General features: G+C 37.3%; 2 protein-coding genes across 3 annotated transcripts; both read right to left on the reverse strand.

Annotated features, from left to right (window-relative positions):
* Nucleotides 1-7,357: 7,357 nt before the first annotated feature.
* On the reverse strand, nt 7,358-11,888 carry LOC111788539 (putative beta-1,3-galactosyltransferase 14). Its single transcript, XM_023668887.2, has 7 exons — nt 11,336-11,888; nt 10,833-10,985; nt 10,667-10,749; nt 10,481-10,580; nt 9,269-9,382; nt 8,286-8,428; nt 7,358-7,847 (listed from the first exon to the last, which is right to left on the reverse strand). The coding sequence occupies exons 1-7, from the start codon at nt 11,710-11,712 to the stop codon at nt 7,753-7,755; spliced, it is 1,065 nt and encodes a 354-aa protein (XP_023524655.1). The 5' UTR covers nt 11,713-11,888; the 3' UTR covers nt 7,358-7,752.
* A 403-nt stretch (nt 11,889-12,291) lies between these two features.
* Nucleotides 12,292-22,012, reverse strand: LOC111788536 (increased DNA methylation 1). Of its 2 annotated transcripts, none has more exons than XM_023668878.2 (9): nt 21,534-22,012; nt 17,276-20,117; nt 16,832-16,955; nt 16,021-16,103; nt 14,682-14,923; nt 14,157-14,243; nt 13,473-13,572; nt 12,931-13,135; nt 12,292-12,837 (listed from the first exon to the last, which is right to left on the reverse strand). In XM_023668878.2, the coding sequence occupies exons 2-9, from the start codon at nt 20,042-20,044 to the stop codon at nt 12,458-12,460; spliced, it is 3,990 nt and encodes a 1,329-aa protein (XP_023524646.2). In that variant the 5' UTR covers nt 20,045-20,117; nt 21,534-22,012; the 3' UTR covers nt 12,292-12,457. The 2 variants fall into 2 exon arrangements, with proteins under 2 accessions (XP_023524646.2, XP_023524647.2); XM_023668879.2 differs by lacking the exon at nt 21,534-22,012 and adding an exon at nt 21,310-21,527.
* Between the last annotated feature and the right edge of the window lie 567 nt (nt 22,013-22,579).

A 22,579-nucleotide genomic window follows, 5' to 3' on the forward strand; every position in this document is an offset into this window, starting at 1 on the left:
TACTCATAAATTAATATGAAATTAATTATGTAGTTTGAATTTTGATATGGAAAAAAGTTAGTGAAGCATCTATGAAAATTAATTTTTTAATAAATAGAGGAAAAAAAAAAGATTAAATTAAGGGAAGTTAATCTCTTGGGTTAGTGTATAATTAAATTAATTAATCCATGTGCTTATTTAACTAAGTATTCATATTTTGATTGATTCATTGTCACGTCAATTGATTCAACCCTACCTTTGTTGTTATGAAAATTATCTTTGTAACCAATTTAAGTGATGCATTGAGTTGAGTTGGGTTATGAACTTTATTCGACCGGCTTAGATCACAAACCTAACCAACTCAAAATTTCGAATTGGTCAACTTCTCTCGTACTTATATGTTGTAAGTAGTTGTTGTTGTCTTTTTGTTTGCATCACATATAACACCAATTTCAATCTCTTAAATCTTTCTTTCAAAACTCTCTTTCGAAATCTCTCTTCCCCCATCTTCTAAAACTTTCTTTTTCAATTGGGGCCAGAGGCTCGAGCATACATCGCTTGGCCGTACGCGACGCAAGAATGAATTGGCTTAACTCACTTCTTGTTGGGAATTGAGTGCTGCACAATTGCAAGTTCGCTGTCATCAAAAGTGCGATTGTGACAAAACATGATCATATATGACCCCTACTATTACTAAATTGTATCTATACCTACCTCCAACAAATATTGCCAACCACCAATGAAAATTAGCGTTTAAAGCACAAAGTCGTAAACCTCTTTCTTGTTTTATGAAATTGTCAATACTTTTTTAGGATGGTTGGTTCAGAAACAATCGTACACTTCAATGATGATAGTGATGATTGATGACGGAAAAACAACCTGACCGAACAAAATCGAATAGTCGAAAACCTAAGTTAATGAATCCAAAAGAGGATCACTATTTGGTATGAGCAAGGAATATGGATGTTTGTGAAGAACCCAATATGAAAGGGGAAGAAAGTTCATAAGCTTTGTTATGGGTAGTGATAGTCACAAAGAGGGGAAGGAAAACACATTGCATGTGGTTTTATAACATGGATTTAGTATACACACCCTCTTTTCAAAGAAAGATCTTTCGCCGAAATCTTCTTAATTTCGACACCCTTATCAGAAATGTTTCGTTTCCCTCTTTAACTGACACGAGATCTCACAATCTACCCCTTTCCCTCTTTAACTGACACGAGATCTCACAATCTACCCCTTTTAGGGTCCAGTGTCCTCGTTAGCACACGGGTGTCTGCCTCTAATACCATTTATAATAGTCCAAGTCCATCGCTAGTAGATATTTTTTGCTTTGGCATGTTATATGCCGCCGTCAGCCTCACAGTTTTAAAATGCGTCTGTGAGAGGAAAGAAGTTTCCACACTCTTATAAGAAATGCTTCATTCCCCTCTCCAACCGATGTGGGATCTCACAATCCACCCTTTTGGGGGTCCAGCATCCTCGCTGGCACATTGCTCGGAACCTAGCTTTGATACTAATTTGTAACAATCCAAGCCCACTGCTAACAGATATTTTTTGCTTTGGCCCGTTACGCGTCGTCGTCAGTCTATTAGAGAGAGGAAAGAAGTTTCTACATCCTTATAAGGAATTACTTTGTTCCCTTCTCCAGCAGATATGGTATCTCACAATCCACCCCTCTTGGGGGCCAGTGTCCTCGTTGGCACACCGCTCGGTGTCTGCCTCTAATATCATTTGTAATAGTCTAAGTCCATCGCTAGTAGATGTTTTTTGCTTTGGCATGTTACGTGTCCCGTCAGCCTCACAGTTTTAAAATGCGTCTGTAGGGAGATGAAAGAGGTTTCTACACCCTTGTAAGGAATGTTTCGTTCTCCACTCTAACTAAAGTGAGATCTCACAATCCACACTTTTGGGGGCCCAACATCCTCGTTGACACACTGCTCGAAACCTGGCTGTAATACTAATTTGTAACAATCCAAACCCACGGCTAACAAATATTTTTTTCTTTGGCCCGTTACGTGTCGTCGTCAGTCTGCTAGATAGAGGAAAGAAGTTACCACATCCTTATAAGGAATTACTTTGTTCATTTCTCCAACTGATGTGGTATCTCACAATCCACCCCTCTTGGGGGCGAGCGTCCTCGTTGGCACACTGCTCAGTGTTTGACTCTGATACCATTTGTAACCGTCTAAACTCATTACTAATAGATATTGTTGCTTTAACCCGTTACAAATCACTGTCAGCCTCACGGTTTTAAAACGTGTCTACTAAGAAGAGATTTCCACACCCTTATAATGAAAGATTTGTTTCCCGTTCTTTTGGAAAAATGTTGAGACGAACCGAATGGTATAGGATACTCATCGAACCCAATGAATATTTATGTATTTTAATGGGAATCTTGACTGCCACCAAAAAGAATATATACCTATGACAATGGTCCATCTTTTCCCCCCAACCTCAAATCTAAGCAGCAGCAGCAGCAGCAGCCATCTCTGAGGGACTGTAAACAGTACCAAACCCAAGCCCTCCAATTTTTAAGACATTCAAACCAGACCCTTCAATCATAAGGGTCAGAGAAAGATGGAGGATGTTATTAATCTCACCCATTGGTGATTTTTGTTTCTATAACACAGAAAGCTAACACCTTGAAGGAATCAGAAGAAGAATCAATACTTTTGGGAGTGGAAAACGAAAGAACATTATGATGAAACACTGTGAAAGTTGTTTGGGAGCTGACAAAATTTTGCGACACGTCATGGACCACAGTGAAACGTTGTAATCTTAATCTTAAACCGTAAAAACCTAAGCCTACTACTAGTAGATATTGTCCGTTTGTTGTAACAGTTCAAGCTCACCACTAGTAGATATTGTCCTTTTTGGGCTTTCCCGTCCACGCTTCCGTTTTTAAAACATGTCTGTTAAGGAGAGGTTCCCATATAAAGAATGTTTCGTTTCCGTCTCCCACCGATATGGGATCTCACAGTACACTCCCCATTGGGGCACTTATTCCTCTCTCCAATTAATGTGGGATCTCACATAAAACGCGTTTGTTAGGGAGAGATTTTCACACTCTTATAAGGATTGTTTTGTTCTTCTCTCGAACCGACGTGAGATCTCACGTAAATTTTAAAAAGTGTATCGAGTTATAAGCATGTGAGTGACATGTGAGTGACATGAAATATAGTGCAAGTTGGAATGTTTTCCATGTGAGGATTCCCAAATTTTAAGACTAAACTTAAACTAAACCCAAAAACTTATTTGTTCCAGACATAATAATCATGAACTTCCAGACAGACCAAGTTCAATGGATTCCTGTGTTCCATTTTCATTAAAAAAACCAAGACCACCACCAATGTTAATGCACATGTCATGCTACTAACTACTATAAACATAACCCTCTTCCTCTTTCGATGTCTACATTTGTTTGCTGCTACCTCTACAGCTTTTTAAAAAGTATCCAAATTTTTAAGTTTTAACACTATTTAATACGTTATAGATCTTAAGTTCGTATGTTTCTAATAGATCATTTAATTTTTATATGGGTCTTTAGTGTTTAAAATCTCACGCTATCCTTAAAGTTAAAGATGTGCATCTTTGAAGAAATCTGTAATTGTTCAAGCTCACCGCTAGTAAATATTGTCTGCTTTGGCCAATTACGTATCGTTATCAGTCTCATGATTTTAAAAAACACGTATGCTCTGGAGAGGTTTCCACACCCTTATAAGGAATGTTTCGTTCCCATCTCCAATTGACGCGAAATCTCACAATCCACCCTTCTTAGGGTACTACGTCCTCGCTGGCACACCGCTCGGTGTCTGCCTCTAATACCATTTGTAGTAGATATTTTTTGCTTTGACCTATTATGTGTCGTCGTCAGCCTCACAGTTTTAAAATGCTTGATTCCCCTTTTCAACCAATGTGTGATCTCACAATCCACCCTCTTGGAGGCCTAGTGCCCTCGCTAACACACCATCTGGAGGTATCTGACTCTGATACCATTTATAACAGCCCAAGCCCACCTCTAACAGATATTGTCCGCTTTAGCCCTTTACGTATTGCTATTAGCCTCACGATTTTAAAACATGTCTATTAAAGAAAGGTTTACACACTCTTATAAGAAATGTTTCGTTCTCCGTTCTCCTCTCCCATCTACGTAAGATCTCATGAGAAAATTGATGAAGAAGGGACAAAATTTTGATGTGTTCAAACAAATGAAAATAGATGGACAAAGAAAGATGAGACGATGATCTTAAGTGCACAACATAACATAAAACCAGATTCATTATGAAACACAAATCAATGTCATGACATTTCCTTGTCAGCTCAAAATGGGTACTTAGGATTCCATTTTGTAGACAGACAGAGAGAGAGAGCTGGGATTTGTCTGTCATGGCTGCCTGCTTCTTAGCCTGTTTAGCTCCCATTCTTAAGCGATTTGCTTTCATTAAGAGTATCATTTCAATTATTTAGCTCCCTTTTCCCCTTAGCTGATAGATATTGCTCATAAAAATCAGACCTTTTTGGTTGAGAGAGTTAAAGATCCATTCAACCTCCAATCACAGTAAATTTTTTCAAAATCTAAGGGATGTCAGATGAATTCAGGCATCAAGATTGAAAACCCACATAAAAAAATTTAAAATTTACAGACCCCATGATCTATTTCTCTCTCTAATTATTGTAATTATTGAGGAAACTGAGGTGGGGAGGCATGTGATACCCACTTGGGTAAAAAAAAAAATAGAGAAAAGTTACTATGAGAATGAGAATCCAATAATATTGGTGGGTGATCGAAGAAGATGAAAGGGGGCAATGAGTGAGTTCATTTCTGTAATGTTGGAAACCCAACCACCGACCATGTATTGAAATTCTCAAACCACAATGTTGTTCCAAAGTTTACACTTGTTTTGCTTTTATTAGTTTAAGGTATTCAACAAAATGTCTGCTTTCTTCTCCTTTCTTCTCCTTTTCACACTATCTTCAAATGTATCGGGTTAACTTACTTTGTATTATCGTCAACCTTCACGATTTTAAGAAATGTTTAGTTCTCTTTTCTAATTAATGTGAGATCTTACAATCCATCCACTGGAGAGTCTAACATCTTTGCTGGCATACCGTTTGGTATCTGGTTCTGATACCATTTGTAATAGACCGAAACAGACAATATCTACTAGCAGTGGATTTGAACTATTACATAAAATATGAATTTTTTCCTTTAAATTTGGGCGTATTATACCTACTAAGCAAAAGGGTTAGATATATGACTCTTAAGTAATACAATTTTAACACAATAATTGAGGTTACTTAAAGATTTACAAATTTGATTCAATGGTCAACAATAAACAAACCCTCTTCCCTTTCGTGCAAAGGACTAAGTTAATATCAAATCCCAAGTTGAAAGAACAACATAACTTGGCTTGATGGCCAAGGAACCTTTTCACAAACTACAATCATATGATAGTCACAACATCCAATAACCCACTTCAAATATCTCAATTCTCATCCAATTATTCACCTAATAAAATCATTGTTAGTGATGAACAACAATGAAATCTGTGAGATCTCATTATCAGTTAGAGAGAAACGGAGTATTTCTCCCTAACAGACACGTCGTGAGGTTAACGATAATATGTAATGGACAGAAGTGGACAACGTTTCTCTCTAACCGACACGTCGTGAGGCTAACGACAATATGTAATGGACAGAAGTGGACAATATTGGCTAAACACTGGACGACGTGCCAATGAGGACACTGGGCCCTCAAGGGGAGGAGGGGTGGATTGTGAGATCCCACGCGTAGGAGAAGGAAACGAAAGATTCCTTATAAGAGTGTGGAAACATCACTCTAACAGACATGTTTTAAAATCGTGAAGCTGACGACGATAAATAACAGCTCAAAATGGACAATATTTGTTAGTAGTGGAGTTAGATAGTTACAGAATCATTTCATCCCATCCATGTAAGATAAGTTGTATAGATAATGGTAGGGTTAGAGGACAATATGCATGATTTGAATCTAGATTATGTATGCATATTATAAGATCTTAGCATTAAGAATCAAAGTTGAACAAAATTGAGAGAGTGGGAATTGCTTGCAAGGTTGTCATGATCAATGCTTATTGGTAGCTAACATTGATATGATTGAACTTCAAAGTATTGTTTTCAATGATGAAAATCCCAACAGATACATCATTATCACAACCAGCAAACTCTTGGATACCAAAAATAATTGTACCATAACTTGATTACAAACAACAGCTACAAGGGGTTTTGTACCACTTCTTTTGTATTATCATTCAAAATCAATACCCATATCATATCATGTGATTCCCTTTTGCCTGACATTACAAAATTTTAGATCAATCAATCAAAGCAAGCCTTGTTTTCAAGCTCTTAAGGATGCAAGTTTATGAGATTTCAAGATTTTATGTGAAAGAGATTTAATCATTCAATGAGTAGTTCTTAGTTCTTAGGCTAATTAATGTGTTTGGTATTATAAGTTGATTGAAAAAAATTAATAAAAGGAGACAAGAAAGTTATAATGTATTTGAAGAATTATTACCAAAACTTTTTAAAATGTGTATGGTGTTTTCATAAATGTAACCACCAAATTCTTGGCCCATTAAACACAAACAACAATCCTCCTAATATTTTCTTCAAAGCTATTTAAGTTTGTCCATGGGGCGGGAACGGGAATAGGTGTCAGATGGTTAACGATGACTCTCCATCTTTGCCACCTATTTCATTATCTATTCCCGCAAAATTTTCATTTAATTTTGTAAGAATCAAAGTGAAGATTTCCGACAAGACATTGGCGGGAATCGAGTTCTCTCGATAATTTTTTTTCATTTGTTATTCTTTTTTTTAATAGTTATTTTAAAGTTTTTATTTTTCAATATAATTTTTATTAAAAAATGGTAAAAAAAAATCCTAATAAATCGATATAGTTCAAAATAGATTATTTATATAAAATGTTCTACCAACTAAAAATTTAATATTTAATATTACTATATATATATATATATATATATATATATATATTGCCCTAAAAAGGAAGTGGGGCATAATGAATTGACAAATCAAATCATTGGGTTTATCATTATGGAATCCTTTTATTTCCACTTGGGGTTACCTTGAGATGCACTCTTCATTCAACTAATGCAATAATGATTTTCAAATCCATTAAGATATTGGTTGCAATCAAGTCAAACCTGGCTTGTTAAATTTTATAATAATTAACAAAAGAAAAAAAGAAAAAGAAAAAAGAAACTAATTAGAAGATTACCCTTTGGCTGCCAATCTTGGCTTGAGTGGGTTGAGCAGAGACTGGATCTGAACCTCCAACCATTCTGTTCTTTCTGTTTGAAATAATTTATAGAACTGCAAATGGAAACTTCATTCTACTTCATTGAAAGTGAGTTACAAACAAAATGAGTTCCAGAAAGATGAGCAAAGTGAATGAAAGAATGAAGCGATGCCATCTTAAGGATATTAAACTCAAAAGGGCAGTGGCAGCTTCTCAATTTTACAGCTCTGCAGAAGTAAATAAGACTTAGATACCAAAGAATCAGATGTGACAACCAAAACTATATTCTGTTCTAACTCTAAATCCACCCCCTGGAATCAGGAAGAGTATGAAATCAATCAATCTTGTAGAAATCTTTTAGAAAAATACATATTCTGAAGATTAAAAGGGGTGAAATCGACGTTATATGCCTGGGATTAAACAGAAAACTCCCTGACGGACGTAGCTCGACTCCCCGGAGAAAATGGGGATTATCGTGAGTCATCATCGGCCGGTAATGTAGGGCTCTTTGTACAGCTTTCTTTATTGTGAAGTTCCAACAATTTCTTTTCTGGATTACAAAGCCCTGAAGAACAACATTGATTGTACAGGATCATATTTTCAATAGCCAGTTCAAACTTCTACAGAAAATTTATACTATCTTAACATTATCCTATGGTGCAATGATTTACATTGCATTGCAAATAGGTCAATGGTAAACGAAACTGGGTAAGTTGTACTTCAAGTTTCAAGTACAAAACTACCTCCAAGCTTTATGATTGTTAAATTGTACTTCGAGAGTAACAAAAGTGGATGGGATTTCTGTTGCTAGTTTGAGTTATAATCATGGGTGTTCTTTTAAGATATCTTTACATGGATAGAGTGGTATTGAATAAAGGGAGTTTTACAGTGTTATTGTATTCTGATGAGAACCATAAAAGTGGTGTATTTATAACCTACGTAACTTTTCACTATATATATATATATAGAGGGAGGGAGAGAGAGAGAGCACAAGGATACCAACCTGAACACTTGGGGATGTCCCATACTGCAATAGATGTTGGCGAACAGTCTGGTTCACAGAGTGCTTTATTGTTCTCGTGCTCAACATTCATAGCAAGCATCCAAGCTCCAATTGTTACATCCTCGTTGCTGAACATCCGGAAACTGCAATTTTCATGAAATTGGACACATTATAAACATAAAGATTTCAGCAGGCAACAACAATAAACCATTTCATGGATATGTGAAATAGATATACAAAAGAAGGTCAATCAAGTAATTAGAACAAAAAGAAAACATCTCTAATGGGAAATGAGAATGCAAAAAGGATCATTGATATATGAAATAGATGTCAAATGAACATATCAAGTAATTTTTTAAAAAAATCTCCAATGGGACGTGAAAGTAGATAGACTATAATTACAAAACGGAGGAGATAACTTGCTCCATGACAAGCCTAATATAGAAGTAGATTCAACAAAAGAGCAGTAGCTTTGTTTGTTATCCAAGAACATACGGGCGTTGCATTCCAACCAAAGATTCCAAATGAAAGCTGAAACAAAATTCTGCCAAAGGATCTTTTTCTCGGAAACAAGAGGATGCCCCGTGAGGATATAGGACAGAAGAGAGAAAACACTCACAGGCCTCTTTTCAATCTACTCCCTTTTCAATATCATAACTTGCTTTTTCAGTGGCAACCATACAAATGAGATTTTCCATCCACAGAAATTTACAGACCAACAGAAAAAGAAGAGAGACTAATGCATGAAGATCGATTTCGATGTTAGTATGGTTTATAAAACTTGAAAAGAAATCAACTCAAAAATCTAGATGACAAGTACAAGCTCCACAAATACTATTAACTAGTGAACTTTGTATTCAGAGGGTTATGTATGCTGGAGATGGGTAAAAAGAAGCAAATAAAAAATCTTCAATTGAAAATTAGTAACATCCTCAACGCTTAAAGGTCCCCAAAGGTTAAAATATTTTAAGAAATAAACTTGCCTACTATTTTTAAGAGCACCCAAGCTTGCCACCACATCAGCAGAGAGGATATATATTGGACCATAGGCATGAAGGAAATACTCATTTCCGAGCAAATGTGACAGTGGCTCGTACCTACAAAATGAATCAGTATGGATATGTTACCAATCAAACAAAATGGAAATAATCAATAGGAATCATCAAAACTCAATTGCAATCTGGAATCCATAGTATGACAGCTGACGCCTACCTCTCGTAGTGAATAGCCTGTATTAATTACTGTATATATGCACCGTTTATCTCTTGGCTAAGGAATGTTATATGGCAATGCCGCCACTAACCTTAGCATACACAGTAAAAATATTTAATCTATGAACATACTTGTAAAATTTTAAATTTATAGCAAAAATTCTGAACTAATGTTCTCCAATGGTAATTGTGATAGATTGAAACATTATTTCTCTCCTCTTTCAGTATGGTGGCCTTCGTCTTGGCAATTTTAGTTCGTACTGCAAGTTCCTCTTAATCAAGTGTCTCCATTATTTATGATGCTATTTCTTGGTATAAATCTTCAGTTTTTTTTCTTCTTATCGTTATGCTACCCTTTTAACAATTGGGCAAACTTTTGGCAATCTCTCAAGATTTTTTATCCATTTTGTAATTTCATACATCAATGAAATTATTTCTTACAAAGTATATATGCTCAGACAAATGGTTGGATTGAGGTAAATAAATTTTATAATGTTGGTAGGAGATTGTGACCTTCCACTTCCACTTCCACTATCAAACTAAAACCCATTCTAGAGATGAACTCGTCTTAAACTGCAAAAATGGAAGAAACACCAGGTTTTGGGTCTCAATGAAGTCTTTACATGAACATTCTTCCGCATTATCAAGTCCGAGTACAAAAAATTGGCCAATTTCAAATTGCTGGGACAGTGTTCTTATAAGAAGAGTCCCTCCTTAAGAGATCAGGACAAAATTTAGGCTCTTGCTAGTTTCACACTTTTTCTTGGTGCTCTCCTCTACCACCTAACTATTTCATGGGGTGGATTTTGTGCATCCCAACACAGGTTTCCACCCGAAGACCGAACGCTCCAAACTACAGCCTCAGCTATAATTGCATTATTAGCTTTCATGCTCACCATTGATAACAGCAATACATTAAAAATTAGAAAAATGGAACAAAAAATTTGTAAGGATAAACAGAAAAGTTTTTAAAAAAAATCAAACCATTTCAATTTTGGGTCTGTGAAGACTGGGCCCTTTTTCATGCAACCAATGTAGGTTTGAGGGTGCGTGCGTTCTTTAGCCAATAAAAGCGAGAGGCGATCTAGCAAGATGGAACCAACTGTATCAAATATTTAAAATATCATGGAGATCTGGAAATAATGAATCCATCTCAAAAAATTTAATCACCTGGCCTTAAATATATATCATCATCAGCTTTGACATAAAACTCAGAATCATATAGTGCATATGCAGCCTTAAAAAATGCTAACCTGTAAACTTAAGAATAAAAGATTAGTAGTTCCAAAATAAATAGAATCAGAATTTCGTTTAATAAAACTCTGTTCATACTAACGTTTTATATGGTAGCCTACTATACTCTTCTTCAATATCCAATAGCAAAAAGTCATCATATTCTGCTACCTCCTTTTTGAGTTCTGCCATTTTCCTCTTGTCACTTGACTTTCCAATTATAAACCTGAAAGCCAAGCCAGTGGCCTCTTCCAAACTGGGAGCCACCACTGATGTCAGTGCATAAATTACTACAAGCACAACTACGAATCACCATATCATTCCCAGAAAGCGCACAAAAATGCAGAGTTTATGAAAATCTGAGATGCATATCAATATAACATGGAAAATTGGAAACAGTGTATGATTTGTATTAACTTCAAGGGGATGTCCCTCCAATGCCATTGCCAAATCAAGCGAATAAATCTACAAGCATAAAGAATTATACACCAAGATTGATCCAGATCACAGCACAAGCCTATGAATTCTATTTCAAAATGGCAACTAAAATTCACTAAACATCCATACAACAAAAAATTCGAATCATGAACAAGACAGAAACAATACCGTTGAAGCCCTTCCCGATCAGGTGGCAACCACGTCTTCCTCAGAGATTGCCGCCGACCAACAGATGCAAACCCAGTCTGGATGCCCACAAACCCCATCACTTTATGACGCTTCGCATCGCCACCAATCCCTCCAGTACCAGCACCAAAAACGCCACCAGAATCAGCCGCTTTATCCCAAACGACTTTGACAGTCCTCGGGTCACGATTAGAACAATTATATCTAAGGCGAGGACTGAAAAACGAGGTCAATCCGAAAATGAAGCCAGAAATTCCGATGAGGAGACAAGAAACTAGAAGGAGCACTGAGGATCTGCGAGAGTAGAATGGAGAAGTGGGCGAGTGGCGCGCGTGGAAAAGCTTAGGCGAGGAAGGCATGGCGTAGGGCTAGAGCAACCCAACTGAGCTTCAGATTATATGGAATCGAAATGTAAACGAAGATCGATAATGGATCATTCCGATCGGAAGAAATGGCGCTTTCAGAGACGGAGAGTTTCTGGTTTTTGGTTGCCGGTTGGTGGGGGCCACCGACCTCAGATTTTCTTTCCTTTTTCCTTTTTTTCTTTTGAGTAAAAATTAAGATAATTTATTTATTTAATCAATTTTTAGTTCATAAATTAAAGTGAGAAATTCAATTAAGGTTAATTTAATTAACTTCTTGATTGCTTTGAATTATTTACCTTAAATTTTGATGGATTTTTTAAAAGAATTTATTTGTCTTTAACCTATAAAATTATTTTATGTAAATAACACCTTGTCGCTTTTTGTTTGACTAAAAGTAATGAATGAATTTGCTCGTGTCTTAATTAACCTCCTATTTATGACCGACCAATCCTAGTTATTACAATTATGTTGCCACTAATATTCCTAAAAAGAATTAGGCAATTTAGCTCATCTCCAATTTACCTTGTTTCACCCGCTTAATTTTTTTACCACAGTAAATAATAACAGCTTACCTAGTTAAAACGTATATTTTTGACTAAAAAGTCAAAAGATTCGAGTTTTCTCATATTTCAAGTATTCCCTAACGTTGCAAATTCATGTTCACAGGACAGCTTTGAAAAATGGTCCTGCAAACTCATTTCCTGGACTCCTCTCTCTCTCTCTAAAGTTGGATTATTGTCTAAGTTAGTACAAAAGGTTCGACTAATCTCGTCATAGTGGCTACGTGAACTTCGTTGTCCCAGCTCTTTCCTTCTGGAAGCTCAACGTCCTGTTCTAACGACTCTTTCGACTCATGGGTCGTGGCTCGAACTTCGTCAGTGCAACAGTTTCCATCAGATTGTAGTGCTGATTGAATTGAATTATCCATTCTATTTGATTCAACCAAATGCAATGTGGATGAATCAATTGGAGCTGGATTTCCCTCATGATCGTTCTTCGTCTTTTCATCCTGTTCATGCAAGTCTTGATCTTTTAAACGTTTCATTTCCGTTCTGGGACGTGCTTCATCAGGACAGGAGTAAACACATTGTTGTTTTGAATCAGCATCCGAACGAGTTCCTGCTATACGATCCGTTCATATGAAACGATGTTACATCATTTCGTTCTCTATTTCTTAAGATGAGTTTAGCATAGGGAAGAAATAAGACTTGCCTTGTGTGTTCTCTGAATTTTGAGCACTTACATACAAGGCTTTTTTGAGTAGCACTGTTCCAGGAAACACCATCAGATTGAACCGGTGAAGACTTTGTTTCTCAACATCTTCCACGGGTATGAACCCAAACCCTTCGGTCCATGTCTCCACTAGGCTAGGAATTGCAGCTATCACAAGCTTTTTCACCTTAAAGGACAATAGCATCTGGAACGCCCAAAAAAATAATGATGAACTGACACTTCGATAAAAAAATCTACATAGGTTAGCATCTACTAAAACGTGCATCTACATTGGTTAGCATGTACTAAGAACAACCTAAAGGGCGAGAGCTGCAGGAACCACAAGCAAGATCGACCCAACAATGATAAGTCATAGACGGAACGGTTAGCACCAGATCTCAAAAATACCCACGAACTTTGGAAAGTAACGTTAATACCTTTACATTTTTAAGTATATTTAGAAATTTTTAATAAAGTATTAACGGTTTTCATCCAAGAATAACGAGTTTAAGCATATCTATTGGCAAGACATGGAAAAGTACCTGTTCTATAGCGTTCAGTAGACGCCGACACATTCCCTGGCGACGATATTTACTACAAGTTGCAATGATGGGCATCTCAGCAACTTCTGATCCATGTACCCTGCAACAAGAAAGTTGGAATAAACATAGAACATAGCTACATGTATATTTGTAATGAGTCACAATCAGTAAACGCTCTAGAATATAATATTTCCAAAAGCAAAATATTCTTCTAAGTTCATCACATATATAAAATGTGTTGGCCATCTATCTCTGATATGACACTATGGATCGGGAAAAACCATGGAGTCGAACAATCTCTTGAACTTGACGCCTTTAAATTTAACTTTCCTGTTAGCTTCTAATAAGTTGTAACGACCCATGTCCAAGATTAGGATCAGGATTCGAAATCCAGATTTGACACCTGATGGCCCCGACATTCCCTGAAATCCTCTACAACATGGTCACATTACTACTTCTCGTTTCTAGAAGCAAAGACTATCCACACAGTCCAACACAAGTAAAATCCATGAAAGTCCATAGAAGAATTCATTTAAGAATTCAATGTGAAAACTTGCTACTTCTCGCTAAAATCCATGGTCACATTACTACTTCTCACTTCTACTTCTTGCATCGAACTCACTCCGAAATGCCAAGACAAATAAAAGTTAAGGATAAACGCTACCAGAGAAGAATTTTGGATACCTGATAGATGCTACACAGAGCAGCACATCATCTTTCTCTAGTATCACAGTGTAAAATCCATGAAAGTCCAGACGAGGAAAACTCGACCTGCGTAACACATCGAGAGTTTATAAGTATAAATGCAGCTGAGAACAATTTAGCAGAAGACAGTTTCGAAGGAAAAGGTAAGAAAATTTGGAAAACTGAGTTAATTCATGGTGAAGAAGAAAACTACTTAGGGTTTTTGTAAAGGAGGAGTGCAAAACAATTTGGCACGTTACGTATCGCCTTCAGCCGCATGGTTTTTAAACGCGTCTGCTAGGGAGAGGGTTCCACACCCTTATAAGGAATGCTTCGTTCCCCTCTCCAACCGATGTGGTATCGCACAATCCACCCCTTCGGGGTCCAACGTCCTTGCTGGCACACCGCCGGTGTCTAGCTTTGATATCATTTGTAACAGCCCAAGCCCATAGCTAACAGATTGTCCGCAGTTTCTTAAAAATTAAAAAATAAAAAAAAAATAATGCAAATGGAAAAGGTACTAACTCCCAGCTGTACACGAGATGTGGTATCATATCAATTCCTGTTCTTGGATCTACCATGGACAAAAAGCATTCCTCCATTATAGTAAGAGCCACTACTAATCTGGAATTGCATTCTGCCATCATAGCTAAGCGTGGGGTCGATAGAATTTTCTGGTCACTATGAATACATCGAAGAAGCATCCAAGAAAATCCGTCAGCAAACTGATTGATCGACCCAAGTTGAGACTGAAGACCTGTGTAAATCTGCACACATCAGTGAACAACATTATGTAAATATCAGAACCAGCAAGATCGACAATGCATAGTTTCTACTTTAAAAAATACTCGGTATGCCTGCGTTACTTGGTCAGCAACATAAATCATAAAATGTACAAGGTAACTAATGTAGAACATGTTTTTTTTTTCTTTTTTGGAGAAACTCGGTGTAATAGCCCAAGCCCACAGCTAGTAGATATTGTCCTCTTTGGACTTTTCCTTTCGGACTTTCCCTCAAGGTTTAAAAACGTGTCTGCTAGGGAGAGGTTTCCACACCCTTATAAGGAATGCTTCATTCCCTCTCCAATTGATGTGGGATTTCACAATTCACCCTCCGTGGGGGCCCAGTGTCCTCGTTGGCACACCACTCAGTCTCTGGCTTTGATACTATTTGTAACAGCCTAAGCTGACCGCTAGTAGATATTGTCCTCTTTGGACTTTCCCTTTTGGACTTCCCCTCAAGGTTTTAAAACGTGTCTGCTAGGGAGAGGTTTCCACACCCTTATAAGCAATGCTTCGTTCCCCTCTCCAACTGATGTGGGATCTCACAATTTACCCTCCTTGGGATCCCACACTGCTCTGTGTCTGGCTCTGATGCCATTTGTAAAAGCCGAAGCCTACTACTAGCAGATATTGTCTTCTTTGAGCTTTCCCTCGAGGTTTTAAAACGCGTCTACTAGGGAGAGGTTTCCACACCCTTATAAGGAATGCTTTGTTACCCTCTCCAACTGATGTGGGATCTCACAATTCACCCTCGGGATCCCACACCGCTCTGTGTCTGGCTATGATGCCATTTGTAAAACCTCAAGCCCACTGCTAGCAGATATTGTCCTCTTTGAACTTTCCCTTTCGGGCTTCCCCTCAAGGTTTTAAAACGCGTCTACTAGGGAGAAGCTTCCACACCCTTATAAGGAATGCTTCGTTCCTCTCTCCATCTCTCCAACCAATGTAGGATCCCACACTCAGGTATTTGAGAATATTTGTTATTTGGGATATCTTCGCCTTTTTTTGAATTCCATCTTCTACCAAATCTAATAAATTTACCACAATAGAAAGAATAGGACAGAAGAATCATACAAAAATACCTTATGGCAACTCTCACTGCAAAACCAAATAAGAGACTCTGCTCCATAATCAATGTCTTTTTCTTTCAGGCATCGCCCATGATCTGTTTAACCAACAATCTATTAGAAGGATGAGATACCCATTTTCAGGAGTTCCCTCACGAGAACTTGAGCAAAAATAGAAAGAATAAACTCTCCTCAAAACGCCAACAATTAGTGCAGTAGTCACATATTAGAAACTTAGTTTATCATGGATGAGTTAATAGAGGTACTACTACAAGGAGACCCTTCTATGGTTCTTCTGCCAAGTTATGGTTTTATGTGCTTAAAAGCAATGAGAAGTTCTCAAAGGATCTGTTCTTCTTTGTTCTTTTGCTATGGAACTATTGAGGAAGCCTTTTAAACTTGTGGTTGGCCTCCAGTAATCCAAACCATGTCAAACGTCGTTCTTCGGCTCACGAGAATCAGGACAGTTTTCTGATAGGAGGAAAATCCCTTACACAGGTCATGGGATGATATTCTTATCTAGCGGTTTCGAGTTCCAAAAACAGTCATTTATGTAGGATCTATCTACGATTTGTTCCGATTGGGAACGGTTCTGCAATTCCTCTAGTTTTCGTTTGCCTCCTTTAAGCATAATCTCAGCTCTCAAACGTTCAACCGTCCACAGAAATCCAGTAATGTATAATCCTCACAGAAATCAACATGCAAGTTTCAATCTTTAAGATATCTAAAGAGAAATTAATTTCCACGTCAAATACGATAAGCCGATTAAGCTCACTTTTTATAACAAAATAAATATAAATAATTACAGGGAAGGCATAGGAATTACACTTTTGCTCGCACTGAGAACATTTTAGTGCATCAGAAGAACTCGACGACTCTTTATAATTCACCAGATCACCACATATTCGGCAAGTACAGTTCGAGCAATACCAGTTGCCTTCAGGGAGCTCCTAAAGTTCAATAGTTAAGAGGCATTATTTATTTAATCATATAATTTCCCAACACTTACATATAAGGCTTAACTCCAAAACAAATTACTTAGAAAAATAGGGAAACACTTGAATGCCAATCAGTATATTCTTTTCACATGCTGTCAACATCAGTATGCTTTCTAGAACAAACACAAGTACAGCATATTGAACATGAGAGAACCAAAAAAAGTTTTAAAAAAACATACTGAATAGTAGTAAACAAGTACAGCTAAACACGAGCGGGCGGTAAGGAGACAAGAAAATTCATCACCAAATTACAAAAAAGTGAAGAGACAAACCAGAATTGACAAACAAGAATGATGGTATGTAGAGGGGCAATTATCACAGCATATTAGCTCTCCCCCATCACCACAAATCCCACATGAATCATCATTTCGATCTTCATCGACTTGAACTGTTCTGGTCCTACTTCTCCTTGTCTTATACTCAGTTGACCAGGCTTGAAGCTGACATAACATGAAAGGCTTCCCAGAGTCCAAGTAAAGATTCAAACAAGGACGATTAAATTTGGAACCCGAGTGCCTTTTAAATTCAGTTATTGAGAGTAGCTCACTGCAGCAATTGCAGATGATGCCATCTCCAGTAATTCTACCATATTTAACTACACTATTATCCCGAGAGTTTCGATATTGGATCATGCCATTTGAGGATATAACCCCAGCATCTAGCAACCATGACAAGATTGTTCTAGCCCCAATGGTATACCACTTCCCATCTTTATAATTCTTTTCCCCATTACCCAAGCTTCTTAGGAGTAGCTTACAACTACTCTTTTGCCTTTTGCGGTTCGTTTTTGCTCTAGGCTTTAAGAACTTCCTTACAGCGGAAAATCCAGCAGCACACGAACTGACATCTTTGTTTCTAATTATGGCTGAAACTAATAGGTCATCATCTTCAATTTGACATTCGTTCAATTTCTTCTTTCTCGTTGTTGAACCTCTAAGACTGTCATAAATCTTTTTGAACTTTGAACCTTTCCTCTCAGAATGGCATGAAATAGGACTGAGATACAAGGACTTCACATCACCGTCCATGTTTTTCGTATCAGCTATATGGCACTTCTGGTATTCTATCATATCCAATTGAGAACAACTCACGTCAACATCGGTCTGAGGTGGCAAGGTAGGATTAATTTCAGATATCTTTTTACACTTTCTACGCCCTTTCTTCTGCAAATTAGAATGTACAGCAGAAACTTTACTCTCTGTTTTGAACTTTGAAGTTGAAACGTGCTGCCCACCTTCTTCATTATGTGTAACCTTCTGTACAACCTGTGAAGCACAAGAATGAGATAAATCATCGCTTATATAGTTTGGACAGTAATACAGAGATTCTTCCAGATTATTTTGCATCTTATCATTGAATGGGACTTCCACTTCTTTTCCTTCTCCCAGGGAATGCATCAGTGCATTTTTCACCATTTCATTAGGCTTTTCAACTTGATTTTCAGAGCTCTGTTCATCCGAGCTATACAAAGCGCTGTCCTCATAAGGAGATGTAGGGCCAGAAACTGGGATTACATTATCTGAATTTCCAGACAGAATAGGACCACGAGGCGGACATCTAGGTTTGAGTGCACTACAATGACTGACCAAGCAATTCATACCATCCCCTACATCGGAGACATAATTAGACACCCTTGTCGGAAATTTCATTGTTCCATCTTTTGTATGTCCATAGTAATTAGATAAACTTGTATCACAGGTTTGCTCATCAGAAGCACAATTGCCACCATCGAGATCTTTCAATGCAGCCTCCGTCAATGCACTCTTGGCAGACGGTGAATGATCGTGGAGTGGAGGTGCATTTTTGTCAGCAGATAGGTTACAAATACTATCCTCATTTGTTAATGTCACAAAATTATCAGTCTTATTGTTCCCAATAACCCTAATATTACGGGTAACTCTAACTAATTCTCCCTTCCTAAGTGTACCAATCTTTCTGTCAATCGAAACAACCTGAACATAGGGATCTAAAATAACCCAACAATGAGCGAGTGACGTTGAAGCTCCTAGTTGATTCATTTCCTTCCCAACTTGTAACAGTGTGTCACAAAGATCAAATAAGAATTGATGAATGCCGGTCCATTCCTTGATGTCAGATTCTTTTACAAAACTACATCTATCAGCATATAGGAGTTCACCACAAACCCTCCAAGCTTTGGGAAATTCACGAAAGAGCCTTCGCTGGGGTGATCTATAAACGGTTTCCAAATAGCGCCTGCAAGGTCTTTTGCGCCTTTCAATAGACCATCCAGCTGCAATAAGTAAGTGAACAACATGATAGTGGAGAAGAGGACGGGGATCCCTTATCAAATCTGTCTTCAAGGAAGTGTCCAGTTCTGGACATTGAAATTTCATTTGTCCTACCTCCAAATGTAATGGAGATCCAAACTTCTCGTTGAATGTATCGGAAGGACTTGCTACCAAGAGTCTGGTCATTGAGCTCTCTTCGGAAACAGGCGAAGCACTAACTTTATTCTCCATATTGGGTTCATGACCTTCTAAAATCAACGACGTGCATTTGGGTACATCAGGTTCGCCCAGATTGCTGTCCCTTTCTACAAAATCCTTTAACAGGTAGCAACTTGATACAATACCCTGTCTAGACGATTCTACAACGTGGAATGTAGAAGCAGATTCTCTTATAATTACTGATGAGTTCATAACCTTACCTAGATCGGGTATAGAATCAGAAGGTTCATCAGTTGAAAGTTTTATTCGCTTAGCACTTGCATTCTCATAATTATCTTCCACTGAAGGGCATTTGCATGGAAAACTATACAGTACAGAATCGGTCCTAATATTCTCAGTAGCATTGTAGCATTCATCAACCTTTATATTTCTTGAATAAGAATGACTGGACACTGTCGAGAGTTCACTACTTGAACATAAAGATGCATCATTTATCTTCCACGGCTCATGTTTATTACTAAATGCTTTGCAAGGACATCTATTGGAGTGGCTAGAGATATTCCCAAAGAAAACCTCCTTAAAAATAATGTCTTCATTCGCAGAACCCTCGAAGCCATCATCCTCGAAATCCATACGAATGGACCAAAAACCTTCTTTCGACCCTCACTTATCTACCCTACACGTACACTACTTCAGAAGGCAGGACCTGTAGCATGAGAAATCAAACATTACTTTCAAGCATTTAAAAAATAAGAATGTTTAACTTAAATCGGATCCAATTTAAAGGACACAAGTCAAATAACAACAGACATTGAATGAACGATAATTGGGTTGCTTTGTTGTTTCTTTTGTTTTTGCATACTTCTTGGTTATTTCGTTCTTCTTTCACTCCCTTGCAGAGTTTATTTCCTTGAGCATTATTCTTTTTTCATTTATTCAATGAAAATTTTAGTTTCTTGTTCAAAAAAACACTGTACAATGGGGGACGTTTTGAGTGTCTGCTGGTAGAATGTAATTAGATGTGAGTGCGATATACAAGGAACGCATCTGGGAAGGTACTCGAAAACTGCAAGAGAAAATGTTTTTATATGCAGATAAGATAGGCATAAAGGATTTCAACGAGCTAAAATATACTCATCTAACGCTTGTGCTGCTGAAGCCTTAAAGAGAAATTTGACATTCCAAACTACTTCAAACTCTGTATCCCATTTTCACTTCGATGAACTAATACAAAGCCAGCGACAAAATCCCGTTGTTACCAGCACTTTCATATTCTATAACAGTTCCTAGATCATCCGTCAATTGCATCAATGATCTAAACAATCCATAATGTTTATCGATGCAAAACGAAAACATTAAAGAATGACACTACCGAGCTAGAGACATTTCTCTCGGATGCTTTACTCTTACTTTTTGGAACATATTTCTTTGGATTTCCTCCTTCCTGGTGTTGAAAACAAATGACCAGACAAGCTATAGAGAAAGAAAAATGTGTGGAAGAGGCAACTTCGCTTTCTTCGTCCATAAATCTTACAAGCGCGTTAAGAAGTGGCGTTTCTACGCTCTAATCTTACTTGTCCAAAGAAAGGCTAACTTCTTCCACCACCCCTATCTTTCCTTCACTCGAACCAAAAGCAAAGTCGTGAGACAAGGAAGCGTTGCTCGACCCCTTCAAACAGTTTCTATCGATAGCCAGCATTGTTCGACACACGGCATTTCAAATAGAATAGAATAGAAAACGAGACAAACATGTATCACCCTCCCATTTCCTTAGTGTCCTAGTGTCAATCTCTCTATTCTAAATCCAAAACTCATAAATCACTGAACAACATTACTATTTTTCCATAAATCTTACAAACGAGAAGAACACAATAAAAATGTAAAGAATCCTTTCATACCCATTTGCAGAAATCTTCGTTTCCAGCTCAAAACGCATCAAAATCCATCATACATCTCACAGAAACCATCTTAGCTAAAATGAACAAAAAACACAACAAACCCACTACAAAAAACACCTCAGCTAGGCATTACATTCGCCATCAACATGCAAATGGAATCAAGAATCAAGAATCAAGACATGAATTAGGGCTAAGAGATAACAAAATGGAAATGGGTATTGCACCGTTGTGAAGGAGAATTGAAGCAGCGTTTCCTCTGCCCATCATATCGCCATCAGAAGTACCTTCTTCACGGTTGGTCATAAACCCAAGAAAGCAAGATAACTTTGAGAAACTGAACAGTACCCACCAAGTACAACAAATGGCATGACAAACCCATCTCTACGAGGACTCGCCTTTTCTCTCACCAAAACCGTTTCTCTCTCTCTCTCTCTCGGCACTCGGGCTTCCCCCCATTTTCGAGTTTTTTTTTTCTTTTTTTTTTTTTTTCTCATCCCCCAATGCGTAACACACTCCACTCTGCCCTGTCCATTTTGGGGGATTATTTTTAGAAACCCCTCTTTTCATTTCATTCACACTGCAACTCATTGGATTGAAGTGGAGGGAGGATCCACAAACAAAACCCATCTCTCAATTTTGTAACTTTGTAATGATTTTACTCGATCGAATGGATAGGCTTTTGGAGACTCCCCATTTTGATTTTGCTTCCTTTTTTGGTTCTTTATTATGTTCATCCGATTAGGTATTATTTCAATAGTTTTGTTTAATTTATATTATTGGAGCATTTGTGGTTGTCACTTTTATTTTTTAATTTTTAAATAATAATAATAAATAACTTGCCGACAAATAACCTTTATTAAACAGTTAACTCCGTTGGATTGGTTCAAATTGTTTGTGTAAATGTAACCGTAAGTCTAGCAAATGTTTTGAATCACCAAGCCAACCTCAACATAAAATCAACTGATTAAGGCATGTGTCATTGATTAAAAAACCAGAGATTTGAATCTTTTTGTATGTGTTATCTGCGCATCAAACAATTTCATCAAACTTAGTTCATAGGCATTTAAACAGTGAGTTCACTTACCGTTTCCAAGTTCAATTCGGTGTTATTAAGGTTGATTTGGTTTAATGTTTCCAAATTAGAATATATTTGTGAGCCAACATGGTTTAATTATTATAAATCCGTCATAAAAAATATTAAATATTATTAATTTCTGAAAATAAAGAAAGATATGGTGGGCCATTAATATGGCTTTGGCCCACTTTTTAC

This window comes from Cucurbita pepo, chromosome 2 (genome assembly GCF_057944985.1).
Source record: "Cucurbita pepo subsp. pepo isolate OVF chromosome 2, ASM5794498v1, whole genome shotgun sequence".
Taxonomy (NCBI): Eukaryota; Viridiplantae; Streptophyta; class Magnoliopsida; order Cucurbitales; family Cucurbitaceae; genus Cucurbita; species Cucurbita pepo.

What these genes read in the sequence shown, in the direction of transcription:
- LOC111788539 (XM_023668887.2), bottom strand. Translation starts at nt 11,712, where the DNA reads ATGCCTTCCTCGCCTAAGCTTTTCCACGCGCGCCACTCGCCCACTTCT. An exon ending in TGATATATATTTAAGGCCAG is followed by an intron (nt 10,581 to 10,666) that starts GTGATTAAATTT and finishes CCATCTTGCTAG; the next exon opens with ATCGCCTCTCGCTTTTATTG. An exon ending in GGACATCCCCAAGTGTTCAG is followed by an intron (nt 7,848 to 8,285) that starts GTTGGTATCCTT and finishes GTTGTTCTTCAG; the next exon opens with GGCTTTGTAATCCAGAAAAG.
- LOC111788536 (XM_023668878.2), bottom strand. Translation starts at nt 20,044, where the DNA reads ATGGATTTCGAGGATGATGGCTTCGAGGGTTCTGCGAATGAAGACATT. An exon ending in GCAGTGAGAGTTGCCATAAG is followed by an intron (nt 14,924 to 16,020) that starts GTATTTTTGTAT and finishes TGATGTGTGCAG; the next exon opens with ATTTACACAGGTCTTCAGTC. An exon ending in CTCTGTGTAGCATCTATCAG is followed by an intron (nt 13,573 to 14,156) that starts GTATCCAAAATT and finishes TTCTTGTTGCAG; the next exon opens with GGTACATGGATCAGAAGTTG.